The following is a 27,858-nucleotide window of genomic DNA, read 5'->3' as shown; positions in this document are numbered from 1 at the left end:
TGATTTTATACAGTACTCTATTCCAGGTTCAAAGGTGTTGTACATACTTCTGAGGTAAGCATAAGGTCAAATATGTGTCTCTCATCTAAAGTACATTGAATTACGGTTTACTCAGCTACTAAAATGGTTATTGACTTGGGCAAATTACTGTGCCTTTTAGGGTTTCAGGTTTTTCTTCTATAAATTAAATGTTATTTTAGACCAGCAGTCAGTAAACTATATTCAGCAGGCCATATCCAACTGGATCTTCTAAGAATGGCCTTTATATTGTTATAAAGATTGTTTAGAAAAGAATATGCATGCCCTGATCAGGGTGGCTCAGTTGATTGGAGAGTTGTCCCATGCACTGAAGGGTTGCTGGTTCCATTCCCAAGTCAGGCACGTGCCCAGATTTTGGATTTCCTGCTTGATCCCCTGTAGGGGTTGTGCAAGAGGTAGCCAATCAGTGTTTCACTCTCACTCTCTCCCTTTGCCTTCCTCTCTCACTAAAAAAATAAAAATAAAAAATCAATAAGAATGTTGAAAAAAAAAGAATATGCAGCAGTGACACTCTGTGGTCCACAAAATCAAAACTATTTACCATCTGACTTTTTAATATTTAAAATATTATCAAAGGATTATAATACTAAGAAATGTGGTAAATAAATCTGCTTTAATAATTAAAATGTCTTGATCCTTTAAAGTTAATTCATTATAGCTTGGGAATATAAGTAATTAACGAAGTTGTATGTTATATCAACTCTCTTATTATATGTGAAAAAGCAAATTTGAAATAATTTAAATTCCCCTTGTCAGATAAATTTTGTTTTAGAGATAATGAGCATGGAAAATAGTACCTTTGTATTTGAAATACCTAAAAAGTTTCTGAAAATAATTTATGTAAATATTAAATGTGTATTTGAAATACCTAAAAAGTTTCTGAAAATAATTTATGCAAATATTAAATGACATATTGGTATATATTCTTTCTATTACTAAAATCACTGTATTTTTATATTTTCTTTTTCTCCATTTAGATTGAAGCAGATTTGGGATATCCTGGAGGTAAAGCAAGAATTATTCATAAGGAATCCGATATCATTACTGCCTTTGCTGTTAATAAAGTAAGTACACAGATATTTTTCTTCAGGTACTAGTTACTCATAGTTGGAGAATGTTTCCTGTTCTGATCATTTATTCAGTATCAGTATTTATTTTTCCCCAAAGTTACTTCCCACTCCTAAAATTGCATTCTCAATAAATTTTTCATATTATAAAATGATTATATTGTTTGATAATTTAATTTTTTGATTATGAGTATATAGCAGATAAAATACTGTTTTATTACTATTCAGAGGGAAGTATCAGGTATTTATATATGTGATAACCTTTAGAACTTATACACACATAATAAGGGTTAATCCAAATCAAAGGTCCTTATATGAATATGTTGAACGTGGGTCTTAATATTTTATCAAATTTAAGCTTATGTAACTCATAGAAATTCTCCCTCTTTGACTTACAGCTGTAATAGCTGCCCAACTGGAGTGTTTTCTTTGTATTCCTCTGCCTTCTAATCAACATCTTCTTTTATGTACAGTGGTTCAAAGTTCAAATTTGTCTTAATCATTTTCCCCTTCTGTCTTCCCTAATTGCTTTACTGCAGAGTTAATGGTGACTTCTAGATACTTTTGTTTACTTTTATTTTCATTAATTTAAAGGATATATTTTTTTTCATGTGTTTCTAATTTAAAAACAAATTTTAAATATTATTCAAATGTATATCCTATGGCATCCATTCAGTAATCATTTCGCCAAAAAGTTGTCCATCTTCCTTTGCTATTTCTCTCTCTTCTTTGATTTCTCCTGGATAGTTCTTGTGTCATTCTGTCCTCATCTCTTCCTGTCCCCTTTGTCTCATTTCCCTCATAGATATCTTCCCCTGAATAATGACTAGTTCTGTCAAGATAGGCAGGTTTGGAAGCAGCCCTTAACCAGGCAGTTCTCATGATTATTGTCTATACCGAATAATTACTAGTACCTTCCTTACCCTGAAGAAAATATGACTTTAAATGTTCTGTGCTATAAAACCAATTAGCATTTTTGCTTTTTGGGGAAGGGATTTATATAAGCAACTAGTAATGAACAATCATCCATGTATATAAAGTTTTCCATTTACTGGGTAAGAGTGTACCTGTTTAACATTTATTTCTCCAGGTTTGTTAAATTAGTAACTGAGAAATAATACCTTTTGCTTTACATTGCATTATTTAAAAATGCCAATGAGCCCTGGCTGGTATGGCTCAGTTGGTTGGAGTTTTATCCCATACAACAAAAAGTGGCAGGTTGGATTCCTGGTCAGGGCACATACTCAGGTTGCGGGTTCAATCTCCAGTCAGGCATGTACAGATGCAAGTGATTGATATTTCTCTCACACATCAATATCTCTCTCTCTCTCTCTCTCTCTCTCTCTCTCTCTCTCTCTAAAAATTAATAAAAAATAAAATTAAAATGCTGATGAGGTTGAACTTTCCCCATTTGTTTAGTTGTGAATTATCTGTGTCAGAAACTGAAAGATGAGATATTCTCCTGCATTTAAGCTAAAAGTTAGTTTTCACAGTTTAATGGATTCTGTTAGAAGACATGACTCCTGGACCAGAGACAAAGGACAGTTTATTTCTAGTACAGCCGTGGGCAAACTATGGCCCGCGGGCCTGATCTGGCCCGTTTGAAATGAATAAAACTAAAAAAAAAAAAGACCGTACCCTTTTATGTAATGATGTTTACTTTGAATTTATATTAGTTCACACAAACACTCCATCCATGCTTTTGTTCCAGCCCTCCGGTCCAGTTTAAGAACCCATTGTGGCCCTCGAGTCAAAAAGTTTGCCCACCCCTGTTCTAGTAGCAAAAGCAGTAGCCAGAGTACCACTATTTTTATCTTGGTTCCTGAGCTATAATTCCAAAGCAATAGAGTGAGGGCCAGATGATACCTGCACACAAAGTGGCTTGCATTACAGGAGAGGAACAATGAGTTTAAGGAACCCCAAATCTTTTCTAATATTAGTAAGTATACCTGCCCTTTGAACTGGCAGGGGAGATTATAGCTATATAGACATCCTAGAGACAATACGATAGAACAAAGGGCAGTGACTCACTCACAAAATATGCAGAAGAGACTCAAGAAGAATGGTCTCCCAGCCATCTAGTTATAACCTTTTTCCTTTTATCTCTGGGGTCTCAGCTTTTTCCTAGTTGGTTTGTATTCACATTTTACATAATGATGGAAATATTAATCCTTTCATTTTATCTTTCCATTTTCTGCTTTGGAGGTGTACATTTTTAAATCATAGATGTTTAAAATTTTATATCATTTAATCTGACCAACTTTTCTTTATTATCTTTTTGTGTCATACTTCCCCCAGCCTTTCTCTACCCTTACACTTTTTCTTTATGGTCCTTTTCTAAATTCTATTTCCGCCCCCCTAAGATTGAAAGGCTTTAGGTAAAAGTGGTATTATCTTATTTGAATAATTCACCACTCTTTCTTTACTTTGGTGTTCCTTATCCCACTCATCCTTCTCTACCTTTCAGGGCTCCTACCTTCTTCATCATCTCCCTCCCAGTTTCTAAACTATGTAAACCTTAGGGAAATTGTAACATTGTAATAAACTGGCAAGACAGTGCTAGAAGAAGAAATAAAGTAGAAAACATCCATTACCACTTATAGCTGGCTTTCTCTTGGATGCTCTTGAATTCTTAGAACATAAACATATCTCACAGCTCAAGCTGATGATTATTACACTCAAAATTTAATTATCAAAATTAATTTAAAATAGTCATTTGTGAGAATGCAGTATATTCTGTATCTTAAAGTTATCATTTCTTGAGGTTATTTTGTAGTTTTCATGTTCAAAAGTAGCCCATATACACGTTGTACTTTATTATTGAAAAATTACCATATGATTTATTTTTCAGGCAAATAGAAACTGCGTAGCAATTGCTTCAAGCCATGATGTTCAAGAACTGGATGTTTCTGGAATTCTGGCTACACAGATCTATACTTGGGTAGATGACGATATAGAAATGGAAACCAAAGGGTACCCTTATACTTTGTTTTTATTCAGTAACATTGCAATGTGAATGTTGATTCCACAGAACTATAACTTTCAAAAGATTTTTTAAAGAAATATTCCTAGATTATAAATGGAAGCTGCTAAAGAATAAAGACCATGTGTTAGGAGCTTTAAAGAAGGTAATTGAGGGTTAAAAGAGAATAAGTGACGGGATTTGAAATTACATATGAAGTTATTGTCTATGAGTAAGGAGTTAAGAGTTTAAACAATTTATTTTAAAGGGAAACAAAGTTGTCTGTTAGAGCTTTCAGGTATAATAGAATTAAAAAATGGGTTGTTTTCATCCTGGTTGACATTTCTTTGTAGGTCAGAAGATTTCTTGGTTATACATGCTCATGATGATTTAACAACTGTGCAAGGTACAACCCCATACACACATAGCAATCCTGGCACTCCAATCAACATGCCATGGCTTGGTAGTACACAGACTGGCAGAGGAGCATCCGTGGTACGTACAGTTAAAAATATTTGTATATGAATACCTATTTTTTTCTCTAGTTTAATAGATACAAGATCATTTAACCAATATGATCTAAAAATGCTTAACTTTTTAGTAAGTTATATTTGCTGCAAATTGTAAATTTTGGTTATGAAGAATATGTTTTCATGGGTTCTCTATTCTATTCCATTGGTCTATATGTCTGTTCTTGTGTCAGTACCAGGCAGTTTTGAGAACAGTGGCTTTGTAACTCAGCTTGATAACTGGTATTGAGATCCCTCCTACTTTGTTCTTTCTCAGGATTGCTGCAGCTATTCTGGGTCTTGTTTTATTCCAGATGAATTTTTGGAAGAGTTCTTTCTAGGTCTGTGAAATATGCCATTGATATTTTAATGGGGAGTACATTGAATCTATAGATTGCTTTGGGTAGTATGGACATTTTAATGATGTTGATTCCACCAGTCCATGAACACAGTATGTTCTTCCTTCTATTTATGTCTTCCTCTATCTCTTTTTTCATTGTCCTGTAGTTTTCTGAGTACTTGTCTTTTACCTCCTTAGTTAAGTTTATTCCTAGGTATCTTAATTTTTAAGGTGCGATGGTAAATGGGATTGTTTTTTTTTTTTTAATCTTTCTGTAAGTTCACTATTGGTGTATAAAAATGCCATTGATTTCTTGGCGTTAATTTTGTATCCTGCTACATTGCTGAATTCATTTATTAAGTCTAACAACTTTTTGGAGTCTTTAGGGTTTTCTGTGTACAGTATCATGTCATCTGCGAATAATGGCAATTTTACTTCTTCTTTTCCAATTTGGATGCCTTTGATTTCTTCTTGTCTGATTGCTGTGGCTACCACTTCTAATACTATGTCGAACAGAAGTGGTGAAAGCGGGCATCCCTGCCTTGTTCCTGTTCTTAGGGGAAATGGTTTTAGTTTTTGCCCATTGAGTATGATGTTGGCTGTAGGTTTGTCATATAAGGCTTTTATTATTTGAACCCTCATGCACTGCTGGTGGGAATGCAGACTGGTGCAGCCACTGTGGAGCACAGTATGAAGTTTCATCAGAAAAAGTGAAAATGGAACTCCGATTTGACCCAGTAATCCCATTTATAGGAATATATCCCAAGAAAGTAGACACACCAATCAGAAAGGATATATGCACCCCTATGTTCATAGCAGCGCAATTTACAAAGCTAAGTTTTGGAAACAACCTAAGTGCCCATCAGCAGATGAGTGGATTAAAAAACTTTGGTATATTTACACTATGGAATACTATGCTGCTGTAAAAAGGAAGGAACTCCTACCATTTGCAACAGCATGGATGGAGCTGGAGAGCATTATACTAAGCGAAATAAGTCAGTCAGAGAAAGATAAATATTACATGATCTCACTCACTTGTGGATTATAATGAACAACATAATCTGATGAACAAAAACAGATCCAGAGACAGAGAAGCATTGATCAGATGCTCAAACCTCAGAGGGAAGGTAGAGGAGGGTGGGGGTAAGGAGGAGAGATCAACCAAAGGACTTGTATGAATGTATATAAGCCTAACCAATGGACACAGACACCAGGGGAGTGAGGGCATGAACGGGGCGGGGGTGGGGGTGGGGGCAATGGAGGGATAAGGACACATATGTCATACCTTAATCAAAAAATTAAGTTGAAGAATTTGAAAAGCATTATACTAATTATTCAAATGAATAACTTGGTCAGTAATAGTTATTTTTTCCCAATTGACAGCTATATTAAAATTCATTTATTAAACCTGATATTATCATCTTTTATAAGAGACCACAAAGATAATATACAAAATATATGAAAAGAAGTAGCCCTAACTGGTTTGGCTCAGTGGATAGAGCGTCAGCCTACGGACTGAAGGGTCCCAGGTTTGATTCTTGCAGGCTTGATCCCCAGTAGGGGACGTGCAGGAGGCAGCCAATCAGTGATTCTCTCTCATCATTGATGTTTCTATCTCTCTTTCCCCTCTCTTTCTCTCTGAAATCAACAAAGATACATTGTTTAAAAAAAGAAGTAATAGGCACTTTTTTCCAACTCCAGTTTCAGAGAATATGCAATACAGTTCTTCCTGTAACAGCTTTCTGTGCTGATCCCTTTACTTCCACATTGCTCCCTCTATTCTGTACATAGCAACCAGAGTTGCTGTTTTCTAAAGCATCATTCAGGTTGTCACTTCCCTGCTTGATACTTTCAGATTTTCCAGTACAACTTGAAAAAAAAAACCAAAAACATGTCCTTATTATCATGGTCTCTAAGGCCCTATGTGATTTAACCCCTCCTGGCCTCTAGCAGCCTTATTGCCCTTCATTATACACCTGATTATCTTTGCTCTAGTTATTATCTTTCTGTCACTGTGCCTTGCATTCTGCTTGAAATGCCCTTTCAGATCTTAACCCAAATTCCCATAGATTTCCCTTGCTTACCTCGTAAAGGCATCTGCCCCTCCCTACTTTACCCCCAGTCGCTCTATGTCATATTATTTCATTTTATCATCCTTGTAACTTTTATCAGTTTTGAACTTATCTGTTATTTGGATGTCTTTTTTATACCCTCTAAGCTCTTTGAGAGGTTACTTTATGCCTGCCTTATACACAGATGACCTCTAACTAAAATGGCATTTAATATATAATAGGTGCTCAGAAAATATTTTATACTCCAAAGCATTGTCATTCTTATAGGACTTAATTTTCTTCCTGTCTAAAGGATATATTTTTAGTTGGGGTCATTATGATTTGTAAACATAAATACGGATTGTCCCACTCCATCCTCCAGAAAAAGACACCATATCTATATAATGTTATCTTTTTATATGGATCTTCTAAAATAATTAATGACTTTTTCCCCTTATAATGTTTTACATGTGCATTCAGAAACTTAAATCTGTGTTTGTATATTTTTTTATACTTATCGTTTTCCTTTGATATTTTAGTCAGAAAATATCATTTAGTTAGAAAAAAAGATAAATGAAGAACAGAAATCTTTAGACATTTCTTTAATTAAGGGTAACATGAGAGTTAAGCATAAAGTTTTCTAAACAAAAGTTTAACATTTATTGGGTTTTCATTCTTTTGTGGGAAATTGGTAAAATATTTTCTTAAGCCCATTATTTTATTGAATTATGAACACTAATGGACAAGAACATTTGTTGTAACCAACTTCTGCTTTATTGAAATATTATCTATCTATATATACCTGTTGGTGTTTCTATCCCTCACCAGTTCTTCTGGATAATCTCTTCCCTCCCTATCAGATCCCTGTTTCCCTCCCTACTTTAGGCTAATTGAACAATTTAAAATTCAGAACAACAAAAAGGCTACATGATAGTGATGTACAAATTTAGGGTAATATGTAACTGTAGTTATGGTGCTGTGTAAATAGGAAATGTTCTATAAATTAAAATAATCTCTTTAATTTTACATATATATATTACTTTTATTTGACAGGCTTTGTAAATCATTCAAAACATGATTTACAAATGGGTTAATAAACAGTTCCAAATTATCAATTAAAAATTTATATGATTTTCTGTTTACCTTTTTTTTTCTTCACATGCTTCTGCCTATCTTTTTAACCTTATAACTATTCAGGATTATTCCAATAAATTTAATGGGATCAGAAAAGAATTGTCAAGACAGGAGGTAAGACTAAATACTCAAGGTGACTTTGTTCCTAGAGCCTAGATGCAGAAAATGTATGTACACTGAAATGTAAGATGGCTGAGCTATTAAACTCAATTTGTTACCATATTTAGTGTTTTTACCACTAATCATGGCAATTATGGAATCACATATTAATTAATTAATTAATTAATTAATTTTATTTGAATGTCCTGTCACAAGTAAAATTTTTAATGCTATTGTAACTAAAAGAAAATTTTTTCTTTATTAACAGATGATTAAGAAAGCCATTAATAATGTCAGAAGAATGACTTCTCACCCTACTCTTCCTTACTGTAAGTTAATAATTAGCGATTATTCTAAGGAATTAAAGTTTAAGTCAAAAGATAGTTAACATTTATTTTACTTTTTTTGTAGAGAATGTTTGCTAGCAAATAACATCTTCATTTCAAAATAGGATAAAAACAGAAAAAAAATTTTTTTGAATTAATAGGGAAGCCTAAATTAATGTAGTAAATTCTTAGCATTTTGACTACATATTTTTAAGTTAGCACATTTTATTTTTTAATATTTTTGGACTCTTTACACAATGTTAAGTTGTAGTTGATAATTATTTTTTAAACACTAGGATTACTTCCATCTTTTCTTACATAAACCAGAAGCATATCTTTGTCATTTATTGCTCATCATAATCAGTTTGTATTTTATTACTATTTTGTCAGTTTGTCTTTTATTGGACACACTAACAGTAAGTATAGAAATGGTTATTATAATATTCTTCTAAGGCAAAGTATGTTTATTTTGAGTGAACCCTCAAATATTAGAAGTATTGAGGCAGAGAAAAATAAGAGAGACAATTTTAAAATTAACTAGTGGATTGGATTCAATATTTATATTGGCATGTGAGTATTCCAAATTTTTTAAATATAATTTTAAGTTGTCCTACCACACAGTAACAAAAATAGAGCATGTTATTAAGAGGTATTCATATCCCTCCAATTTAATAACCTATAAAAATTCTACCTTCTTTTTTGAGATTTATTTTGATAAAATACAATTGATAAAACCAGTGTTCTTTTCAACTTAGTTATCGTAAGCATCTCTTATCAAAATTGTACATCAGAGTCCAATAAAAGGATTCAAGAGAACCATATATTTAAAATGAAGAGAGTAGTTTCTGTTACTTATGCTAGAGGAATATAATAATACTAGGGGCCCGGTGCACGAAATTCGTGCACTGCGTGTAGGGGGGGGGAGGGAGTGTCCCTCAGCCCAGCCTGCCCCCTCTCACATACTGGGAGCCCTCAGGCGTTGACCCCCATCACCCTCCAATCGCAGGATCGGCCCCTTGCCCAGGCCTGACGCCTCTGACAGAGGCGTCAGGCCTGGGCAGGGGACCCTCATTAACCCCCATCACTGGTTCTGCCCCCAGCCCAGGCCTGATGCCTCTGGCCCAGGTGTCAGGCCTGGGCAGGGGACCCCCAGACCCCTCCGATTGCTGGCTCTGCCCCTTGCCCAGGCCTGATGCCTCGGCCAGAGGCGTAGACTCCCATCACCCTACGATCGCCTGATCGGTGCCTTGCCCAGGCCTGACACCTCCGCCAGAGGTGTCAGTCTTGGACAGGGGACCCCCATCTCCACCCATCACTGGCTCTGACCCCCGCCCAGGCCTGAGGCCTCTGGCCCAGGAATCATGCCTGGGCAGGGGACCCCCATCTCCCTCTGATCGCTTGCTCCACCCCCCACCCAAGCCTGACGCCTCTGACCCAGGCTTCAGGCCTGGGCAAGGGGACCATCATATCCCCCCAATCCCCGGCTCCGCCCCCCACCCAGGCCTGATGCCTCGGCCAGAGGAGTTGATCCTCATCACCCTCCGATCACCAATCACCGGATCGGCCCTTTGACCAGGCCTGAGGCCTCTGGCAGAGGTGTCAGACCTGGGCAGGGGACCCCCAGCTCCCCGCGGTTGCAGGCTCCGCCCCTGCCCAGGCTTAACGCCTCTGGCCAAGACATTAGGCCTGGGCAGGGGACCCCCAGCTCCCCGTGGTTGCAGGCTCTGCCCCTGCCCAGGCCTAATGCCTCTGGCCTAGGCGTCCGGCCCGGGCAGCGGGGACCCGCAGCTGCAGCGGCCCTGCGATCGCAGGCTCCGCTTTAGGCCCAGGCAAGGGACCCCTAGCTCCCGGGACTGCCAGCTTCGACCGTGCCCAGCTCCCATCGCTGGCTCCACCCCTACTTCCTGCTATCACTGGCCAGGGCGGCAAAGGCACCTGATTCTCCGATCATGGCTGGGGGGCAGGGCAAAGGCGGCCCCAGGGCCGCCTTTGCCCTGCCCCCCAGCTCTTAGCTCCCCCCTGGGTTTCCGATCACTGTCAGTGGCAGGGGGCTTCTTCCTGCTTTCCCTTTCGCCTCCCTGCATTGTGCCTACATATGCAAATTAACCGCCATCTTGTTGGCAGTTAACTGCCAATCTTAGTTGGCAGTTAATTTGCATATAGCCCTGATTAGCCAATGAAAAGGGTAGCGTCGTACGCCAATTACCATTTTTCTCTTTTATTAGTGTAGATTAAAAATTAGTCTGTTTTTACTATCTTGAATTTATTCAACACTAAAAGTATATTTTCTATCCACAAGTCTAATGTGAAGTGAAAACTAAGAATCGGTAATGAAGCATAGAGAGCAACTAGTCAAATGTGTTTTATAAACAAAGCCTAAATAATATTACTCCCACAGCAAGAAACATTTGGCATTTCTTAAAATTCTATCTTGATTCTATACAGTAGGGTTTGGAAGTATCTTGAAATATTGAAAGGACTTCATTTCTTCTCATCTCCATAGTCATCTCTGTCCCAACAGATGACTAGTTTATAGGAAATATTCTTTACCTCAATCCCATAAATTTAAACAAAGAGATCCCTAGTTTCAAAGGCAGTTAATGGACTTATTTTCAAAGTCATTAGGTAACATCAGATCACTTCTGTTTTGGAATAAGAACTTACTTTCTTCAGGGAAGTATCATAACTGGCAGATAAAAGACTTGAAAATTTTAAAGCTCATTAAATTAATCACTGGATTTTTTTCAGTATATCTTTTCATGTCATGATCAAGTGTACAGGTAGTAATTTAGCTCAGCAATAAACACTTTTTATGTAGTGAGAATGTTATGAGACAGGATTTTTGAAAATTTTACTCCAAATTTCAGATACCTCATAATAGCTTCTTCTCTTGGAGTAGATTTTGAAAAAAATCTTAGTCACTAGAAACCAATATTTTTTTACTTCTACCCTAGAGATATTTTTTAGAAGTTAGGCTAACAGGTTGGAATAAAATAGAAATGAAAGTCTTAAGAGGACTTCCTTTTTAAAATTATGAACTTATTGAGGTTTTTACCATTGTAGTTATTAACCCATTTCTTACCTCTTTGATATAATACTATTCAATTGCTAATGAGGGATATTTACTCATACAACTTGGTTATAGGAACCTTTATCTTGCCCGTTAAAATTTTAGGCTACAAAGGCTTTTAGAGACTATTTAATTTAATATGTCAGATACTAATAATGAAGGATTTTTCTCAAATAAATAAAACCAGAAATAATAATATAAAATGTTGAGCGGTTTTTAAACTCAAGTAGCCCAATTTATTTTTCTGAATAAGCTAAGCAAGACTGTTGGGGTAGAGAGAAAATAACTTTTATCCCAGTCTCAAGAATTCTCCCCACGCTTCCACCCCAGCCCAGTGTTAAAACATTTCAAAACAATTGAAGTCCATTTAATTTAAATACTTGGTAAGGAATAAGGAATCTTGACTAATATATGACTAGCAATGTGGTAGGTCTTTATTTACATTAATAAATTTCTCATGACTTCTAAATCTCATTAATACTGATAATTATACTTAACATAAATTGACACCTATATGTATCATTATTCTCCTTTTATGGGAAGGAAATAGGATCAGGGAGATTAAAATAAATTTCTTAGTCTCACAAAATTAGTAAATGGTGAAGTGAAGAATTAGAAATTATTTAACTTATTCATATTTCTCAATGAAACATTTTGAGATATCAAGTAATTGGAATAACTACTAGAAATGTTTTTTATCATGACATTCAAGGCCTTCTACAATCTTTTTTTTCCAAGAGGGAAGTGTATAAACTTTTTAAAATACATATCTTTTTATTGATTTCAGAGAAGAAGGGAGTGGGAGCAAGAGATAGAAACATCAATGATGAGAGAGAATCATTGATCGGCTGCCTCCTACACGCCCCCTACTGCGGGTCGAGCCCACAACCTGGGCATGTGCCCTTGACCCGAATTGAACCTGGGACCTTTCAGTCCATGGGCCCATGCTCTAACCACTGAGCCAAACCAGCTAAGGCAAAAATGTATAAATGTAAACATTAATAGTATTACTGTTAAGAATTGGCTCTTTAGTAATCCCAAGAATTTAAGTGGTTATCATAAAAGCTACTTATTAAAAGCTATTAAAACATTATTGAGATCATTTCAAAAGGAAATAATATTTATAGAGTTCTGCTTTAATTGCTTCTGTTGTTTTGTATGAGCATATGTTCTCAGTCAAATAAAAGTACATCATATTACTATCTGTTTTTAAGATGAAATATTCAAGTGAAATTTCATACAAAGGTAAATTCATATAAATTGGCTATGCTTCATTTCTTAGGTGTTTCTTCCATAAATATTTTCACATTGGATTAAAAAATAAATTTTCCAATGATTCCTGAAGTAAATTTGCAATTTGTGCCCTCTTGTAATGCAGATCTGACAGGAGCTCAGGATGGAAGTGTCAGAATGTTTGAATGGGGCCATTCTCAACAGATAACCTGCTTTCGATCTGGCGGCAATTCAAGAGTTACAAGAATGAGATTTAACTACCAGGGAAATAAGGTAGTATATAAAAATACAAATGGGAAAATGGTTTGATTATGTTGGAGGTTTATAAATATTACTACTTTGGGTTTCTGAAGAGTATAGCTCAGTGAGCTAATAGTAAAGCATTAATCTATATGAATTAAAAACAAAAAACCTCTCCAAGAACCCTTATATTTGTTTGGTTCTTCTTGAAAAGACATTATATATATATATATTAAAATTCATTTAAATGATGCTCAAGGACCGAATGATGATAGGACCACCTTCTGTTACACATTTTTGATTAAACATTTGATATATATTTTTGTTTATCCTCTGGAACTTACTCAAAGTATGGTCAGGTACCAGGTAGCAAGTAACATCTGGGAACATCTTAGAGTGCAAATTATTGACTCTACTTCAGACCTACTGAATCACCATCTGCATTTTAACCACATACTCTGATGATATGTACACACATTGAAGTTTTGAGAAGCACTGCTCTAGAACAGGATATTGACAAACTATAGCCATCTGTTTTGTAAATAAAGTTTTATTGGAACACAGATACTCCATTCATTATTTCTTTTCTTTTCTTTTTTTCTTTTCTTTTTTTTTTATTGCTTAAAGTATTACAAAGAGTATTACATATGTCTCCTTTTTTCCCCCCGCCCTTGACAATCCCCTGGCCTCCCCTACCCCCCAGTGTCTTATGTCCATTGGTTATTTTTATATGCATGCATACGAGTCCTTTGGTTGATCTCTTACCCGCCCTCCTCCTGCCCTCCCACCCTCCCCGGCCTTCCTGCTGTAGTTTGACAGTCTGTTCGAGGCAGCTCTGCCTCTGTATCTGTTTTTGTTCATAAGTTTATAATGGTCTTAATTATCTGGAAATGAGTGACATCATGTGGTATTTTTCCTTCATTGACTGGCTTATTTCACTTAGCATAATGCTCTCCAGTTCCATCCATGCTGTTGCAAATGGTAAGAGTTCCTTCTTTTTTATAGCAGCATAGTATTCCATCGTGTAGATGTACCACAGTTTTCTAATCCATTCATCTACAGATGGGCACTTAGGCTGTTTCCAGTTCTTAGCTATGGTGAATTGTGCTGCTATGAACATAGGGGTGCATATATCCTTTCTGATTGGTGTTTCTGGTTTCCTGGGATATATTCCTAGAAGTGTGATCACAGGGTCAAATGGGAGTTCCATTTGTAGTTTTTTGAGGAAACTCCATACTGTCTTCCATAGTGGCTGCACCAGTCTGCATTCCCACCAGCAGTGCACAAGTGTTCCTTTTTCTCCACATCCTCTCCAGCACTGGTCGTTTGTTGATTTGTTGATGATAGCCATTCTGACAGGTGTGAGATGGTACCTCATTGTTGTTTTGATTTGCATCTCTTGGGTGATTAGTGACTTTGAGCATGTTTTCATATGTCTTTTGGCTTTCTGAATGTCCTCTTTTGAAAGGTGTCTATTTAGTTCCTTTGCCCATTTTTTGATTGGATTGTTTATCTTCCTTTTGTTAAGTTGTATGAGTTCCCTATAAATTTTGGAGATTATGCCTTTATCAGATATGACATTAGCAAATATGTTTTCCCACACACTGGGTTTTCTTGTTGTTTTGTTGATGGTTTCTTTTGCTGTGCAGAAGCTTTTTGTTTTGATGTAGTCCCATTTGTTTATTTTCTCTTTATTTTCCAATGCCCTAGGAGCTGTATTGGTGAAGAAATTGCTTCAGCATATATCTGAGATTTTGTTGCCTTTGGATTTTTCTAGTATTTGTATGGTTTCCCGTCGTATATTTAAGTCCTTTATCCATTTTGAGTTTATTTTTGTGTATGGTGTAAGTTGGTGGTCTAGTTTCATTTTCTTGCATGTATCTGTCCAATTTTCCCAACACCATTTATTGAAGAGACTATCTTGACTCCATTGTATGTTCTTGCGTCCTTTGTCAAATATTAATTGAGCGTATTGGTTGGGGCTGATTTCTGGGCTCTCTATTCTATTCCATTGATCTATATGTCTGTTCTTGTGCCAGTACCAGGCAGTTTTGAGAACAGTGGCTTTGTAATACAGCTTGATATCTGGTATTGAGATCCCACCTACTTTGTTCTTTCTCAGGATCGCTGCAGCTATTCGGGGTCGTTTTTTATTCCAGATAAATTTTTGGAGAGGATGTTCTAGGTCTGTGAAATATGCCATTGGTATTTTAATGGGAAGTGCGTTGAATTTATAGATTGCTTTGGGCAGTATGGACATTTTAATGATGTTGATTCTACCAATCCAAGAACATGATATGTTCTTCCATCTCTTTATGTCTTCCTCTATCTCTTTTTTCAACGTCCTGTAGTTTTCTGAGAAGAGGTCTTTTACCTCTTTAGTTAAGTTTATTCATAGGCAGCTTAATTTTTTTGGTGCAATGGTAAATGGGATTGCTTTTTTAGTCTCTCTTTCTGCACATTCACTATTGGTGTATAGAAATGCCATAGATTTCTTGGCATTAATTTTGTATCCTGCTACATTGCCGAATTCTTTTATTAAGTCTAATAGTTTATTGATGGAGTCTTTAGGGTTTTTTAAGTATAATATCATGTCATCTGCAAATAAGGACAGTTTTACTTCTTCTTTTCCAATTTGGATGCCTTTTATTTCTTCTTCTTGCCGAATTGCAATGGCTAATACTTCCGGTACTATGTTGAACAGGAGTGGTGAGAGTGGGCATCCCTGTCTTGTTCCTGTTCTTAGGAGAAATGGTGTTAGTTTTTGTCCATTGAGTATGATGTTGGCTGTGGGTTTGTCATATATGGCTTTTATTATGTTGAGGTATGATCCTTCTACTCCCACCTTGCTGAGAGTTTTTATCAAAAATGGGTGTTGAATTTTGTCAAATGCTTTTTCTGCATCAATTGATATGACCATGTGGTTTTTTTCTTTCAATTTGTTTATGTGGGGTATCACGTTTATTGATTTGCGGATATTGTACCATCCTTGCATCCCTGGGATAAATCCTACTTGGTCATGGTGTATGATCTTTCTGATGTACTGCTGGATCCGATTTGCTAAGATTTTGTTGAGGATTTTGGCATCTATGTTCATGAGGGATATTGGCCTGTAATTCTCTTTCATTGTGTTGTCTTTACCTGGTTTTGGTATTAGGGTGATGCTGGCTTCATAGAATGAGCTTGGAAGTGTTCCTTCCTCTTGTATTTCTTGTAGTAGTCTGAGAAGGATAGGTTTTAGTTCTTCCTTGAATGTTTTGTAAAACTCCCCTGTGAAGCCGTCTGGTGCTGGGCTTTTGTTTGCTGGAAGCTTTTTGATGACTGCTTCTATTTCTTCCATAGTTATTGGCCTATTGAGATTTTTAGATTCTTCCTGATTGAGTTTTGGAATGTTGTATTTTTCTAGGAATATGTCCATTTCCTCCATGTTGTCTAGTTTGTTGGAGTAGAGCTGTCCATAGTATTTTTTAACAATCATTTGTATTTCTGTGGGATCTGTTGTTATTTCGCCTCTATCATTTCTGATTTTGTTGATTTGGGTCCTTTCTCTTTGCTTCTTGGTGAGCCTGGCTAGAGGTTTGTCAATCTTGTTTACCCCTTCAAAGAACCAGCTCTTTGTTTCATTGATTTTATGTATTGTTTTTTTGGTCTCTGTCATTTATTTCTGCTCAAATCTTTATTATCTCCTTCCTTCTGCTCACTCTGGGCTTTTCTTGTTGCTCTCTTTCTAATTCTTTGAGCTGTAGATTTAGATGATTTACTACCATTTTTTCTTGTTTGTTGAGATAGGCCTGTAGAGCTATAAACTTCCCCCTCAAGACTGCTTTCATTGCGTCCCAAAGGTTTTGGATTGTTGTGTTTTCATTGTCATTAGTTTCCAGGATGTTTTTAATTTCTTCTTTGATCTCATTGTTAACCCAATTAATATTTAATAACGTGCTATTCAGCTTCCAAGTGTTTGAGTATTTTGAGTTGTTTTTATTGTAGTTTATTTCTAATATTAAGGCCTTGTGGTCTGAGAAGATGCTTGGTATGATTTCAATCTTCTTGAATTTGGGGAGAGTTTGTTTGTGACCCAATATGTGGTCTATTTTTGAATATGTCCCATGAGCACTTGAGAAGAACGTATATTTTGTGGCTTTGGGGTGAAGTTTTCTGAAGATGTCAATTAAGTCCATCTGATCTAGTGAGTCATTTAGGATTGCTGTTTCTTTGCTGAGTTTTTGTCTAGCTGATTTATCCAGTGATGTCAGTGGTGTATTAAAGTCTCCTACTATGATTGTATTGTTGTCGATCTCTCCCCTGATATCTTCCAGGAGTTTTCTTATGTATGTGGGTGCTCCTGCATTGGGTGCATATATATTTATCAGGGTTATATCCTCTTGTTGTATTGATCCCTTTAGTATTATGAAGTGGCCTTTCTTATCTCTTGTTATGGCCTTCACTTTGAGGTCTATTTTGTCTGATATAAGTATTGCTACCCCAGCTTTTTTTTTCATTTCCATTTGCCTGAAAGATATTTTTCCATCCCTTCACTTTCAGTCTGTGTGAGTCCCTTCTTCTGAGGTGGGTCTCTTGTAGACAGCAAATATATGGGTCATGTTTTTTTATCCACTCAGCCACTTGATGTCTTTTGATTGGACCATTTAGTCCATTTACATTTAAAGTTATTATTGAAAGGTACTTGTTTGTAGCCATTTCTATTTTTTTTTTTTTTTGTGGCTGCTTTCTTTCTGGGCTTTTTAGTTCTTCTTTTTACACCAGTCCCTTTAGCATTTCTTCAATTGCTGGCTTGGTGGTGATAAACTCCCTTAGCCTTTTTTTGTCTGTGAAGCTTCTTATTTCCCCTTCAATTTTGAATGATAGCCTTGCTGGATAGAGTATTCTTGGATTCAGCCCTTTGCTTTGCATCACTTTGTAAATTTCTGTCCATTCTTTTCTGGCCTGATGTGTTTCTGTTGAGAAATCATTTGATAATCTGATGGGGGATCCTTTGTAGGTAACTCTCTGTTTCTTTCTTGCAGCCTTTAAGATTCTGTCTTTGTCTTGTACATTTGCCATCATTATTATGACGTGTCTTGGTGTGGGTCTTTTGGGGTTTATCTTGCCTGGGACTCTCTGTACTTGTGTAACTTTTTTCTTCCCCCATCTGGGAAGTTTTCTGACATTATTTCTTCAAATAGATTTTCTAATCCTTGCTGCTCTTCTTGTCCTTCTTGCAGCCCTATTATGCGTATGTTACTTCGTTTCATGTTGTCCCGAAGCTCCCTTAGGCTCTCCTCCTGCTTTTTAATTATTTTCTCCAGTTGCTGTTCAGATTGAGCTTGTTTCTCTGCCTTATCTTCTAATTCACTAATTCGGTCCTCTGCTTCTTCTAGTCTGCTGTTGAAACTTTCCATGGTGTTTTTGATTGTAGCTATATCACTTTTCATTTCTTCCTGATTCTTGCATAGGTTGTTGATTTTCTCATCCATCCGGTGAATGAATTGTACAACCATTATTCTGAATTCTTTTTCTGTCATGTTGCATGCTTCAACTTCATTAATGTCCTTTCTTGGTGACTCCTCATTGCCTTTCCTCTGAGTGTTGTTTTGTCTCTTCATTCTGATTATCTCCCGATGGTTCAAACGTCGAGTTGCGTGGGCCTGGGCCGTGTGCAGTGGGAGCCTCCCACCACCCTAGTGTCACTGAAGAGCTCTGACACTAAGATGTGTGGTTGTTGTGGGTTGGTGGGAACCAGGCTCGCTCAGAGTCAGTGTTGTCAGCGCTCAATGTGGCCTCGTAGGCGCCCTTAGAATCAGGGACCCTGCCTGCACCGTGCTGAAACAGAGACCCCCCTGAGGCGTGTTGAAAACCAGAGCCCCCTAGCGTGTGCCAGGAGTCAGAGTTCCCCAGAATCCATTATCAGAGTCTCTGTTGCTTCGCGTGACCTTGCCTTGAGAATCAGGGTCCCTGTGTGCCTTTGCACCAGGAATTGGAGTTACTGGCTCTTAGTATGAATGCACAGGAATCAGGATCTCAGGCGCAAGTGAAAAGAAACACAGTCAAGTCACTGGTGCTTGGTGCTGCCTCCTGCCCAGAGAATTGGGGTCCCTGGGCCTGTGATAGGCGGGACAAATTCCTGGTGTTCCCGCGATTGCTCCCAGCCCAGGGCTCAGAAGCTGGCAGTGCGCCTAGGCTCAGTTCCTGGGGTTCTCGCGTTTGCTCCCAGCCCAGGGCTCAGAAGCCGGCAGTGCGAGTAGGATCAGTTCCAAGGTGCTCACGCACTTCCAGGCTAAAGTTCCTGGAGCGCTGAGGCCCCGGCAAGGGGTGGGTCTATCAGTTAGTTACTCTGGCGCTGCCTGCAAGCCTGCGGGAAGGGGGGATGGGCTCTGTTACTCACGGATCTGCCTCGGGGATTTCTGAACTTTTGGTGTCCGCAGGTCTGTAGCTGTGGTCGCAGGTCTCTGTCCCCAGTGGCTGCAGGGTCCTGGTATGCGTCTGAGATCAGACTGGGTGGTGCTGAGGCCAGGATCCTAGTCTCAAGCAGCTCTGTTTCCCAAGATGGCGTAGTCGCTGTGCCTGTACTGGCTGCCCTGGAGTGTCCGCGCAGGGAGCGGGACTCCGCTGCCTAAGACTGCCCGGTTTAGCAGCCCCTTAGAAGACCTGCAGAATCTAACTGTCCCTAGCTCATACACACACACCACACACGTCCACACACTCCTCTATCACTTCCTTGCGCTCTCACACTCTCTCCCTCCCTACCTTCCTGCTGGTCGCCATTTTGGAAGTCCCCTCATTATTTGTTTTCTATGGTTACTTTTCCACTATAACAGCAGAGTTCAAGAGAACAAAGACTTTATAGCTGGCAAGCCTAAAATAATTACTGTAGGGTCTTTAAGGAAAAGTGTTGCCCAGCCAGTGTTGCCCAGTGGTTGAGAGCCAACCCATGAACCAGGAGGTCATGGTTCGATTCCCAGTCAGGGTACATACCCGGGTTGTGGGCTCAGTCCCCAGTAGAAGGTGTGCAGGAGGCAGCCGATCAATGTCTCCCATTGATGTTTTTATCTCTCTGTCCCTTTCCCTTACTCTCTAAAGATCATGAACCAGGAGTAAAGAAGGGCCTACCAAGTACTAGAAATATTGAGAAACAACACGTGCTAAACATATCCTGATTATTTAATTTTTGTTTTATTTTTAATTCAAGGATAAAGAGAGCTTCTAGGAAGGAAAAGAGGTAACAATGGTTACTTAGAGCCTCTCCACTACCCTCTCCAAAAATTAATGGCATTGCCTTCAAAATAGAGGCTACAAATAGACAGTAGAACAGCGATAGCGAACCATTTGAGCTCGGCGTGTCAGCATTTTGAAAAACCCTAACTTAACTCTGATGCCGTGTCACATATAGAAATTTTTTGATATTTGCAACCATAATAAAACAAAGATTTATATTTTTGATATTTATTTTATATATTTAAATGCCATTTAACAAAGAAAAATCAACCAAAAAAATGAGTTCGCGTGTCACCTCTGACATGCCTGTCATAGGTTCGCCATCACTGCAGTAGAACAATACTCACAGAATTCTGATGTACAGTGAGAACTATGAGTTTGATGTCTATCCAAACTATTATTCAGATTTGACAGCAAAATAAACACATTTTTTAAGTATGCAGAGACTTGGTACTTTCTATATACTCTTTCTGAAAAACATACCTAAATCTACTCCAAAAAACTTAAGAAAAATAACAAAAAGGATAGCCCCTGGAAAAATATCTATAACAAATATAGTAAGAGTTGGTTTATATCTAATATTAGCCCTATCAATCAGATTTTTAGAAGACAACTTAATAGAGAGGTAGGCAAAGGATATGTACAATCAACATTAAATTATGCATGGCCAATAACCTTTATTAAGAATTGAAGTAATGCAGTGTTTACTAATGTGTAAGAAAAGTGGGAGAGTAAGTTGGTATTACCTCTTAGGATTTAATTTTGTCTTTAATTACCAATTTTAGATAATGTCCTTTGACAAAGCTTTCCCATTTCTAGATATCTATCCTACATAAATACTCAAAGGTATATGTACAAGAATGTTCAAAGTAACACTTTTTATGTGGGGAAAATTGGAAACTGTCTATAGGGAAAAGTTTTAAAAACTTATAACTATATAGTGTAATGCTACACAACACAAGAATGAAGGTGATTTATATGTACCAATGTGGAAAGATGGCTATAAGTTAAAAACATAATTGTAGAATTGTGTATTTATTATGATTCTAACTTTTAAAAAATTATGTATGTGTGAATTGTTGAATATTTGTAGAACAAATCTCGAAGGGAACCCATAAAATTGTTGTTAATTGTTAGGCCTGGAAATGGGAGAAGGCAATAGTCCAAAGTAGACATTTGCTTTATTTTATATACTTTTTATAAATATGCATTATTTTTATAATCTAAAGGAAAAAATTGCCAGCAGCCTTACTCATCCTTCAAGATCTGTATCATATAATCCCTTTCTGGATTTTTTGACATCTTCCCAATCAAATTGCCCTGAGTTCCCATAGTGGAATTCTTTTTACTGTGATAATCTTTGTTTCATTGTATTCTCTAATGTTATTTACATGTTTTCCTTGTTGTATATTTCTGGAAGTATCATTTTGTCTTTTTCAAAATGAACAGTTTTCTATCTTATACATGCTAAAACTTTATCACTTAGCTTAATGTATAAATCCAGCATCCTATTTTTGGAGTACTTACAGAGAATATATAGATTATGCTGTTGGTTAGCATTAATAAAATGGGTCTCTGATGTTTATTTTTTTAATGTCTAACCTTAAAATTTTTAAAACAGTACCTAAATGATTTTCTGGATGCATAGGTGAAGTGAAATGTTAAACAATTTTTAATCAAATGTTTAGGAGTCAACATATGGGATTCAAAGTAAGGGTAAGGGTAAATGTGTGCTTCTGTATTTGTATTAAACACTTAAATATTTTTTCTCTAAGTTTGGAATAGTTGATGCTGATGGATATTTAAGTTTGTATCAAACAAACTGGAAATGTTGTCCAGTCACTGGAAGCATGCCTAAGCCATACCTGGTAAGCCCAAAATTCCTAACTTCAAAATTTTATGAATTTTTATTTTAAAGACACTAAGAATATGTATTTGAGGCAAGAAATATTAAAGCCAAAAAAATAAAATCTGCCTAGTCCTATGTATTCAACAGTTTACTATAAGCTCCTGTCCTTGTATTATGCGAAAATTACTCTGTAAGGCATAAAAATCTCTGGTAACTTGTAAAATTAACCTGTTTATAACCAACATGGCACCTCCAGAGACCAATGCAAACTGTGAGTTACTCAAACCCTTTTCTAGCCTCACTAAGCTGCAGTGGGTATTACACCTAAAAAGAATGATCAAAAGCCCAGTGCATCTGGTTGCCCTTCTGCGTTATTCCTCATGAACAAACAAAGTAGAAAGTGTATTCTATAGCTGGTACTATTATTTTCTTGCTCATCTCTTTTAAAAAAAATTGATACATTTCAATTCAGGATCACACAGGCTTAATGAATTTTCTACATCTTCACAAGCACTGAATTTATATATAACATATTCTTTAGTGAAGCCCTTTATAGGACTAAGCAATATCTATCAAGAAAATATTAAGAATATGGGTTAAGATTCTGATAATTCACCTAAGGTTAAATGCTTGAATATAGTACTAATCTAATGAAAGCAAACAAGGGAAAGTTGATGAGATAACTTTATTTTTCCCTATATTTTTATTAAGCCAACAGATTCAAATATACACATTTATGTTCCCTAAGGGACTGTTTTTGTATGATTTTTTAATTTCTAAAGAGATAAATTGGATTAAAATGTTCATTATTGACTTTGGGGGAGTAAAGTAGATTTGTTTGTTTTAAGGACATATCCTCTAGCCCAGCTCCAATAGTGGTCAGGGAGGAGTGGGGAAGTGACTCAGAGGAAAAAATCTTCATTTGATGATTTTGACATACTTTAAAAATTCATTTATTAGCCCCGCCTGCATGGCTGAGTGACTGAATGTCAACCTATGAACCAGGAGGTCACGGTTTGATTCCTGGTCAGGGCACATGCCTGGGTTGTGGGCTTTATTCCCAGTGTGGGGCATGCAGTAGGCAGCCGATCATGATTCTCTCTCATCATTGATGTTTCTATTTCTCTCTCTCCCTTTCCCTTCCTCTCTGAAATCAATACAAATATTTTTTAAAGTCATATTTATTGAAGAGAAACATCTGAACAAACATAACTTGGAAGTCTTTATAATTAATTAAACCTCTCATAATATTTTTAAGTTATTATTTGAAGGAATATTGAAAGACACTGTAAATTTTTAAATTTTGTTAATATTAGTAAAACATTTTAATTCATATACTAGAGGCCCGGTGCACAAAATTCGTGCACGGGGGCTGGGTCCCCTCAGCTCAGCCTGCACCCTCTCCAATCCGGGACCCCTTGGGGGATGTCCTACTGCCGGTTTAGGCCCGATCCTGGGACAGCCCTCTCATAATCCTGGACTGCTGGCTACTAATCACTCACCTGCCTGCTTGCCTGGTCTCCCCTAACTGCCCCTCTATCCCTGCCTGATCACCCCTCACTCCCTCTGCATGCCAGCCTGGTCACCCCTAATTGCCCCCCTGCCATCCTGGTTGCCCCTAACTGCCCCCCCCCCCCCGCTGGCCTGGTCACCCCCAACTGCCCCCCCACCAGCCTCGTTGCCCCTCACAGCTCCCCTGCTGGCCTGGTCGCCCCACATAGCCTGCTTGTTCAGTCATTTGGTCGTCCCTCACTAACCCCCCTGCTGGCCTGGTCACCCCATGCAGCCTGCTTATTCAGTTGTTTGGTCACCCCTCACTAACCCCCCTGCCAGCCTGGTGAGGCAGCCATCTTGTTCTTGTAAGGATGAGAGGGTTAATTTGCATATTACCTCTTTATTATATAGGATATGAAAAATTATTTAAAACTTTAAATATTTCTGAAAATAAATAATTTTGCCTGAGAATCTAGTATCCTAGTTTCTGTCTTCTAAGACAAAAATTTTTACAGATATTCCAAGGGAAATATTTAGAGTTTAACCTTTTGTTTCCCTTTGAACTTTTGGTTGAAGAAAAGCAAAGGGCCTCATAAAGGGTCATGACATATGCAGCTTATTTAAATGGTTCAGGAATAGGTGTGTGTATGTGTGCATGGGTGTAAGTATATGCAAGAAGGTGAAGCAAAGCAAATGTGGCAAATGTTAAAAATTGGTGAATCTGGGTAAAGGGTGTATGAGTATTTTCTGTTTTACCCCTGAAATTTTTCTAAAGTTCAGGGGGTGAGGCGGGAGGGGAGGAAATGCAAAGGCTTTAAGTAAGCCACAAATTACATGACCATTTTTTAATTAATGCATCTACCTGGTTATGAAACTGTTAGTAACATTAACATTTGCTGTTTATAACTATTACAGACTTGGCAGTGTCATAACAAAACAGCAAATGATTTTGTCTTCATTAGTTCCTCCTCTCTAATAGCTACAGCTGGTCTTTCAACTGACAATAGGTAAGAGATTATAACTGAAATTTAAGTGCATATGAAATAGCTGAGGTTTATTTCTAATTGCTTTATGTCTTTACATCTCAAGAATGTTTTTATAATCATGCCTTTAAATATATTTATTATAAAAATTCTTTCTTTGGGCATTTTAGTATTCTAATTGTAAATTTAACGGTATTCTGGTGCCATTAAAAACAAATCCAGGTAGCGTAGGGGGAGTCGAATACATGGTGATGAAAGGAGACTTTATTTTGGGTGGTGAACACACAAATCATAGAATTGTACACTTGAAACCTATATAATTTTAATAAGCAATGTCGCTTCAATAAATTAAATAAAATTCAAAATTTTTTTGAAAAAAATCCATTCCTTTTGTATTGTTAATATTCTAATGTTAAGATTTGAGTGTAAGGAAGAAGGTTTGGTTGTTGTTGGAATTAATTTTTCCCCATATGATTTCCTGTGTTAAGAAAGCTTGAGGGAAAAAAAACCCAAAAACTCAATTAGTTATTGGCCATGCTATTTAGTTAATGCTCACTATGGCTCTATTAGCTAGACCAGCGATTTTCAACCTTTTTCATCTCATGGCATACATTAACTATTAAAATTCTGCAGCACACCTAAAATATATTAATTTTTGCCCATCTGACAAAAAAAAGGTATAATTTTGATTGACATAAAAATTATTATCTACCATATTTGCTCCAAAATGACTTTTTAAAAAAAAAATCAGGTGTCTACACTTGTATGTAAGGATTTCTGGTACCAAGAATTAATCAATCACATGCTACCTTTTTATGTAACATGACCAATGAGATTTGACTCTATTATATGATCTATATATTTATGGTTCAAGACAGGGCATTCACACCGGATGGCTATTGTTGTGTTGGCTGTTGTCATTTTTTTAATTTGACAATCTAAGGGAAGAGAGGTCAGTATCCCTGAATACATAGTCGGGTATTTCATGTTTTCAAAATTCTTGCAACCAACTAGTTGAAATCACTGACTGTTTCACAAAAAGAAACTAAGATTGTTAATTGTACATTAGCTAATAAGTGATAGCCTGTCTCCATCCCCTCAAAAGTCTTTAAATATGTCTTCCCCTGCCTCCATCTCCACATCCCCACTTTTGACTTCCTTCATACAGCTGAGTTATGAGGTCAAGGCCAACTGAGGCTGGTGAGCTTTTATATTTAGGGGTATAGCCTCATTTTGCCCTAGAAATGGGACTGTAGGAATATGGAGTTTTTAACCCATCTTCCATAGAAATTCTTGGTGCCTCCTTTGCAACTCATGGAAAGGCATAAAAGCTGCTCCCATTCATAGTAGAAATAAGTTTTCTTTGCACTCCAGAAAATTCAGTGTATCCTATTTGTGTATGGGAGTCTGTTAGAGAATCAGTGAATATAAAAAGTAGCTTCCCTATTCAGGCTTCATATAGTAGTATTTGTAAATACATGTTAATATGAATTATTCAATTTTATGCGTTATTAGTTTTTAAACTTTGTTTAAAATTAATCATACATAAATATATTGGTTACTTGTATTTGGTGTGTTTATAAATTTAAGAACTTTCTGAGAGAGCAAGGTTTAAATGTTACGTTACAATATGAGACATACTTTTTATTCTGTTAACTTTGTGTCACTCAAGAATAATCTTTTTTTTTTTTTTTTCCAGAAACATATGTTTGTGGGATACTCTTGTAGCATCTGCCAATAGTTTAGTTCATGGTAAGTTTTGAAAGCATTTTATAAATATTGAAATTCAAGAAATTCATAAACTAAATATTATTTTTAAATGAATATGGTTTTTTAAATGGCATATTTATTAGCCCATGAGGTTTATTTTGTGCTTGGTGGCACAGTTTAAAAGCAGAAATAATGCAGTATGCATAATTAACCCTTCACTATACCTTAATGAGGGACAGTAGAACAGATAATATAAAAATCATTTGTCTTTACTTTGGATCTGATGGTTATAAGTCATCATTGTGAACATCAATTATTGCATAACATTTTGTTCCCACTCACCATTCCTATTTAACTAACATTGTACTGGAAGACCTAACTAATGCAATAAGACAAATGGAAATAAAAGGTATACAGATTGGAAGAGTAGAAAAAGAATGTTTTTATTCACAAGTGAAACAAATATGTCTGTAGAAAATCCCTTAGAATCTACAAAAACCACTTCCAAGAATGAATGAATGAGTATAGCAGAGTACAGAATACATGATCAATACTAAAGTCAGTTGCTTTCCTATAGACCAACAATTGGCATTTGAAATTTAAAAAATACTACCATTTATAATATCCAAAATAATGAAATATTGAGGCATAAATCTAACAAAATATGTATAGCATCTGTTGGAGAAAAAATATAAAAGATAAAAGAAATCAAAGATCTAAATAAATAGATATTCCATATCCACAGATTGAAATACTCCATATTATTAAGTTGTCAGTTCCAACATCATAGATTCAATCCTATCTAATTAAAGTCCCAGCAAGCCATTTTACACGTATAAACAAACTGGTTCTAAAGTTTGTAGAGAGAGGCAACAGATCTAGAATACTAAGAACTTTAGAAAAACAAACTTGGAGAACTCACATTACCTGATTTTAGATCTTACTATAAAGCTGTAATAATTAAGATATTGTGATATTGGCTTAAGAATAGACACATATCATAGAACAGGATACAGACATACCTCAATGATGTTACTAGTTCAGTTTTGGACCACCACAATAAAGTGAATATTGCAATATAGGCATACATCATTTTATCGCACTTCCCTTTTTTGAGCTTCACAGATGTTGCATTTTTTACAAATTGAAGGCAAGATCTTCCACTAGCACAAAGATTCCTACTTGCTTTATTGCTGTATTCTTTTATTGCAGTGGTCTGGAACTCAATGGCAGTATCTCTGAGGTATGCCTGTAAAGCGAGTCACACAAGATTTTTGGTTTCCCATTGCCTATAAGTTATGATTACACTATACATACTGTAGTCTTTTTAGTAACTATTGCTCTGTGGTATGTGATGCTGTTTGATAGCATTTTATCCACAGTTGAACCTGCTTCTGCTTATTCAACTAAGTTTATGTAATATTCTAAATCCTTTGTTGTCATTTCAACAATCTTCACAGCATTTTCACCAGGAGTAGATTCCATCTGAAGACATCTTTCTTTGCTCATCCATAAGAACCAACTCAGCATTTACCAAGTT

General features: G+C 36.6%; 1 protein-coding gene across 5 annotated transcripts in view; it reads left to right on the top strand.

Annotated features, from left to right (window-relative positions):
- DMXL1 (Dmx like 1) overlaps positions 1–27,858 on the top strand; it is a 166,759-nt gene that overhangs the window by 131,146 nt on the left and 7,755 nt on the right. For all 5 annotated transcript variants that reach the window (XM_059693800.1, XM_059693803.1, XM_059693802.1 and 2 more), the window contains 8 exons: positions 1,017–1,103; positions 3,958–4,079; positions 4,422–4,563; positions 8,470–8,530; positions 12,976–13,103; positions 22,058–22,150; positions 24,541–24,632; positions 26,308–26,360. In XM_059693800.1, coding sequence (XP_059549783.1) covers positions 1,017–1,103; positions 3,958–4,079; positions 4,422–4,563; positions 8,470–8,530; positions 12,976–13,103; positions 22,058–22,150; positions 24,541–24,632; positions 26,308–26,360 — 778 coding nt within the window. The remainder of the gene's footprint in view (positions 1–1,016; positions 1,104–3,957; positions 4,080–4,421; positions 4,564–8,469; positions 8,531–12,975; positions 13,104–22,057; positions 22,151–24,540; positions 24,633–26,307; positions 26,361–27,858) is intronic.

The sequence above is a fragment of the Myotis daubentonii genome, chromosome 4 (assembly GCF_963259705.1).
Source record: "Myotis daubentonii chromosome 4, mMyoDau2.1, whole genome shotgun sequence".
Lineage (NCBI taxonomy): Eukaryota > Metazoa > Chordata > Mammalia > Chiroptera > Vespertilionidae > Myotis > Myotis daubentonii.
This window is presented reverse-complemented; position numbering and strand designations above follow the sequence as displayed.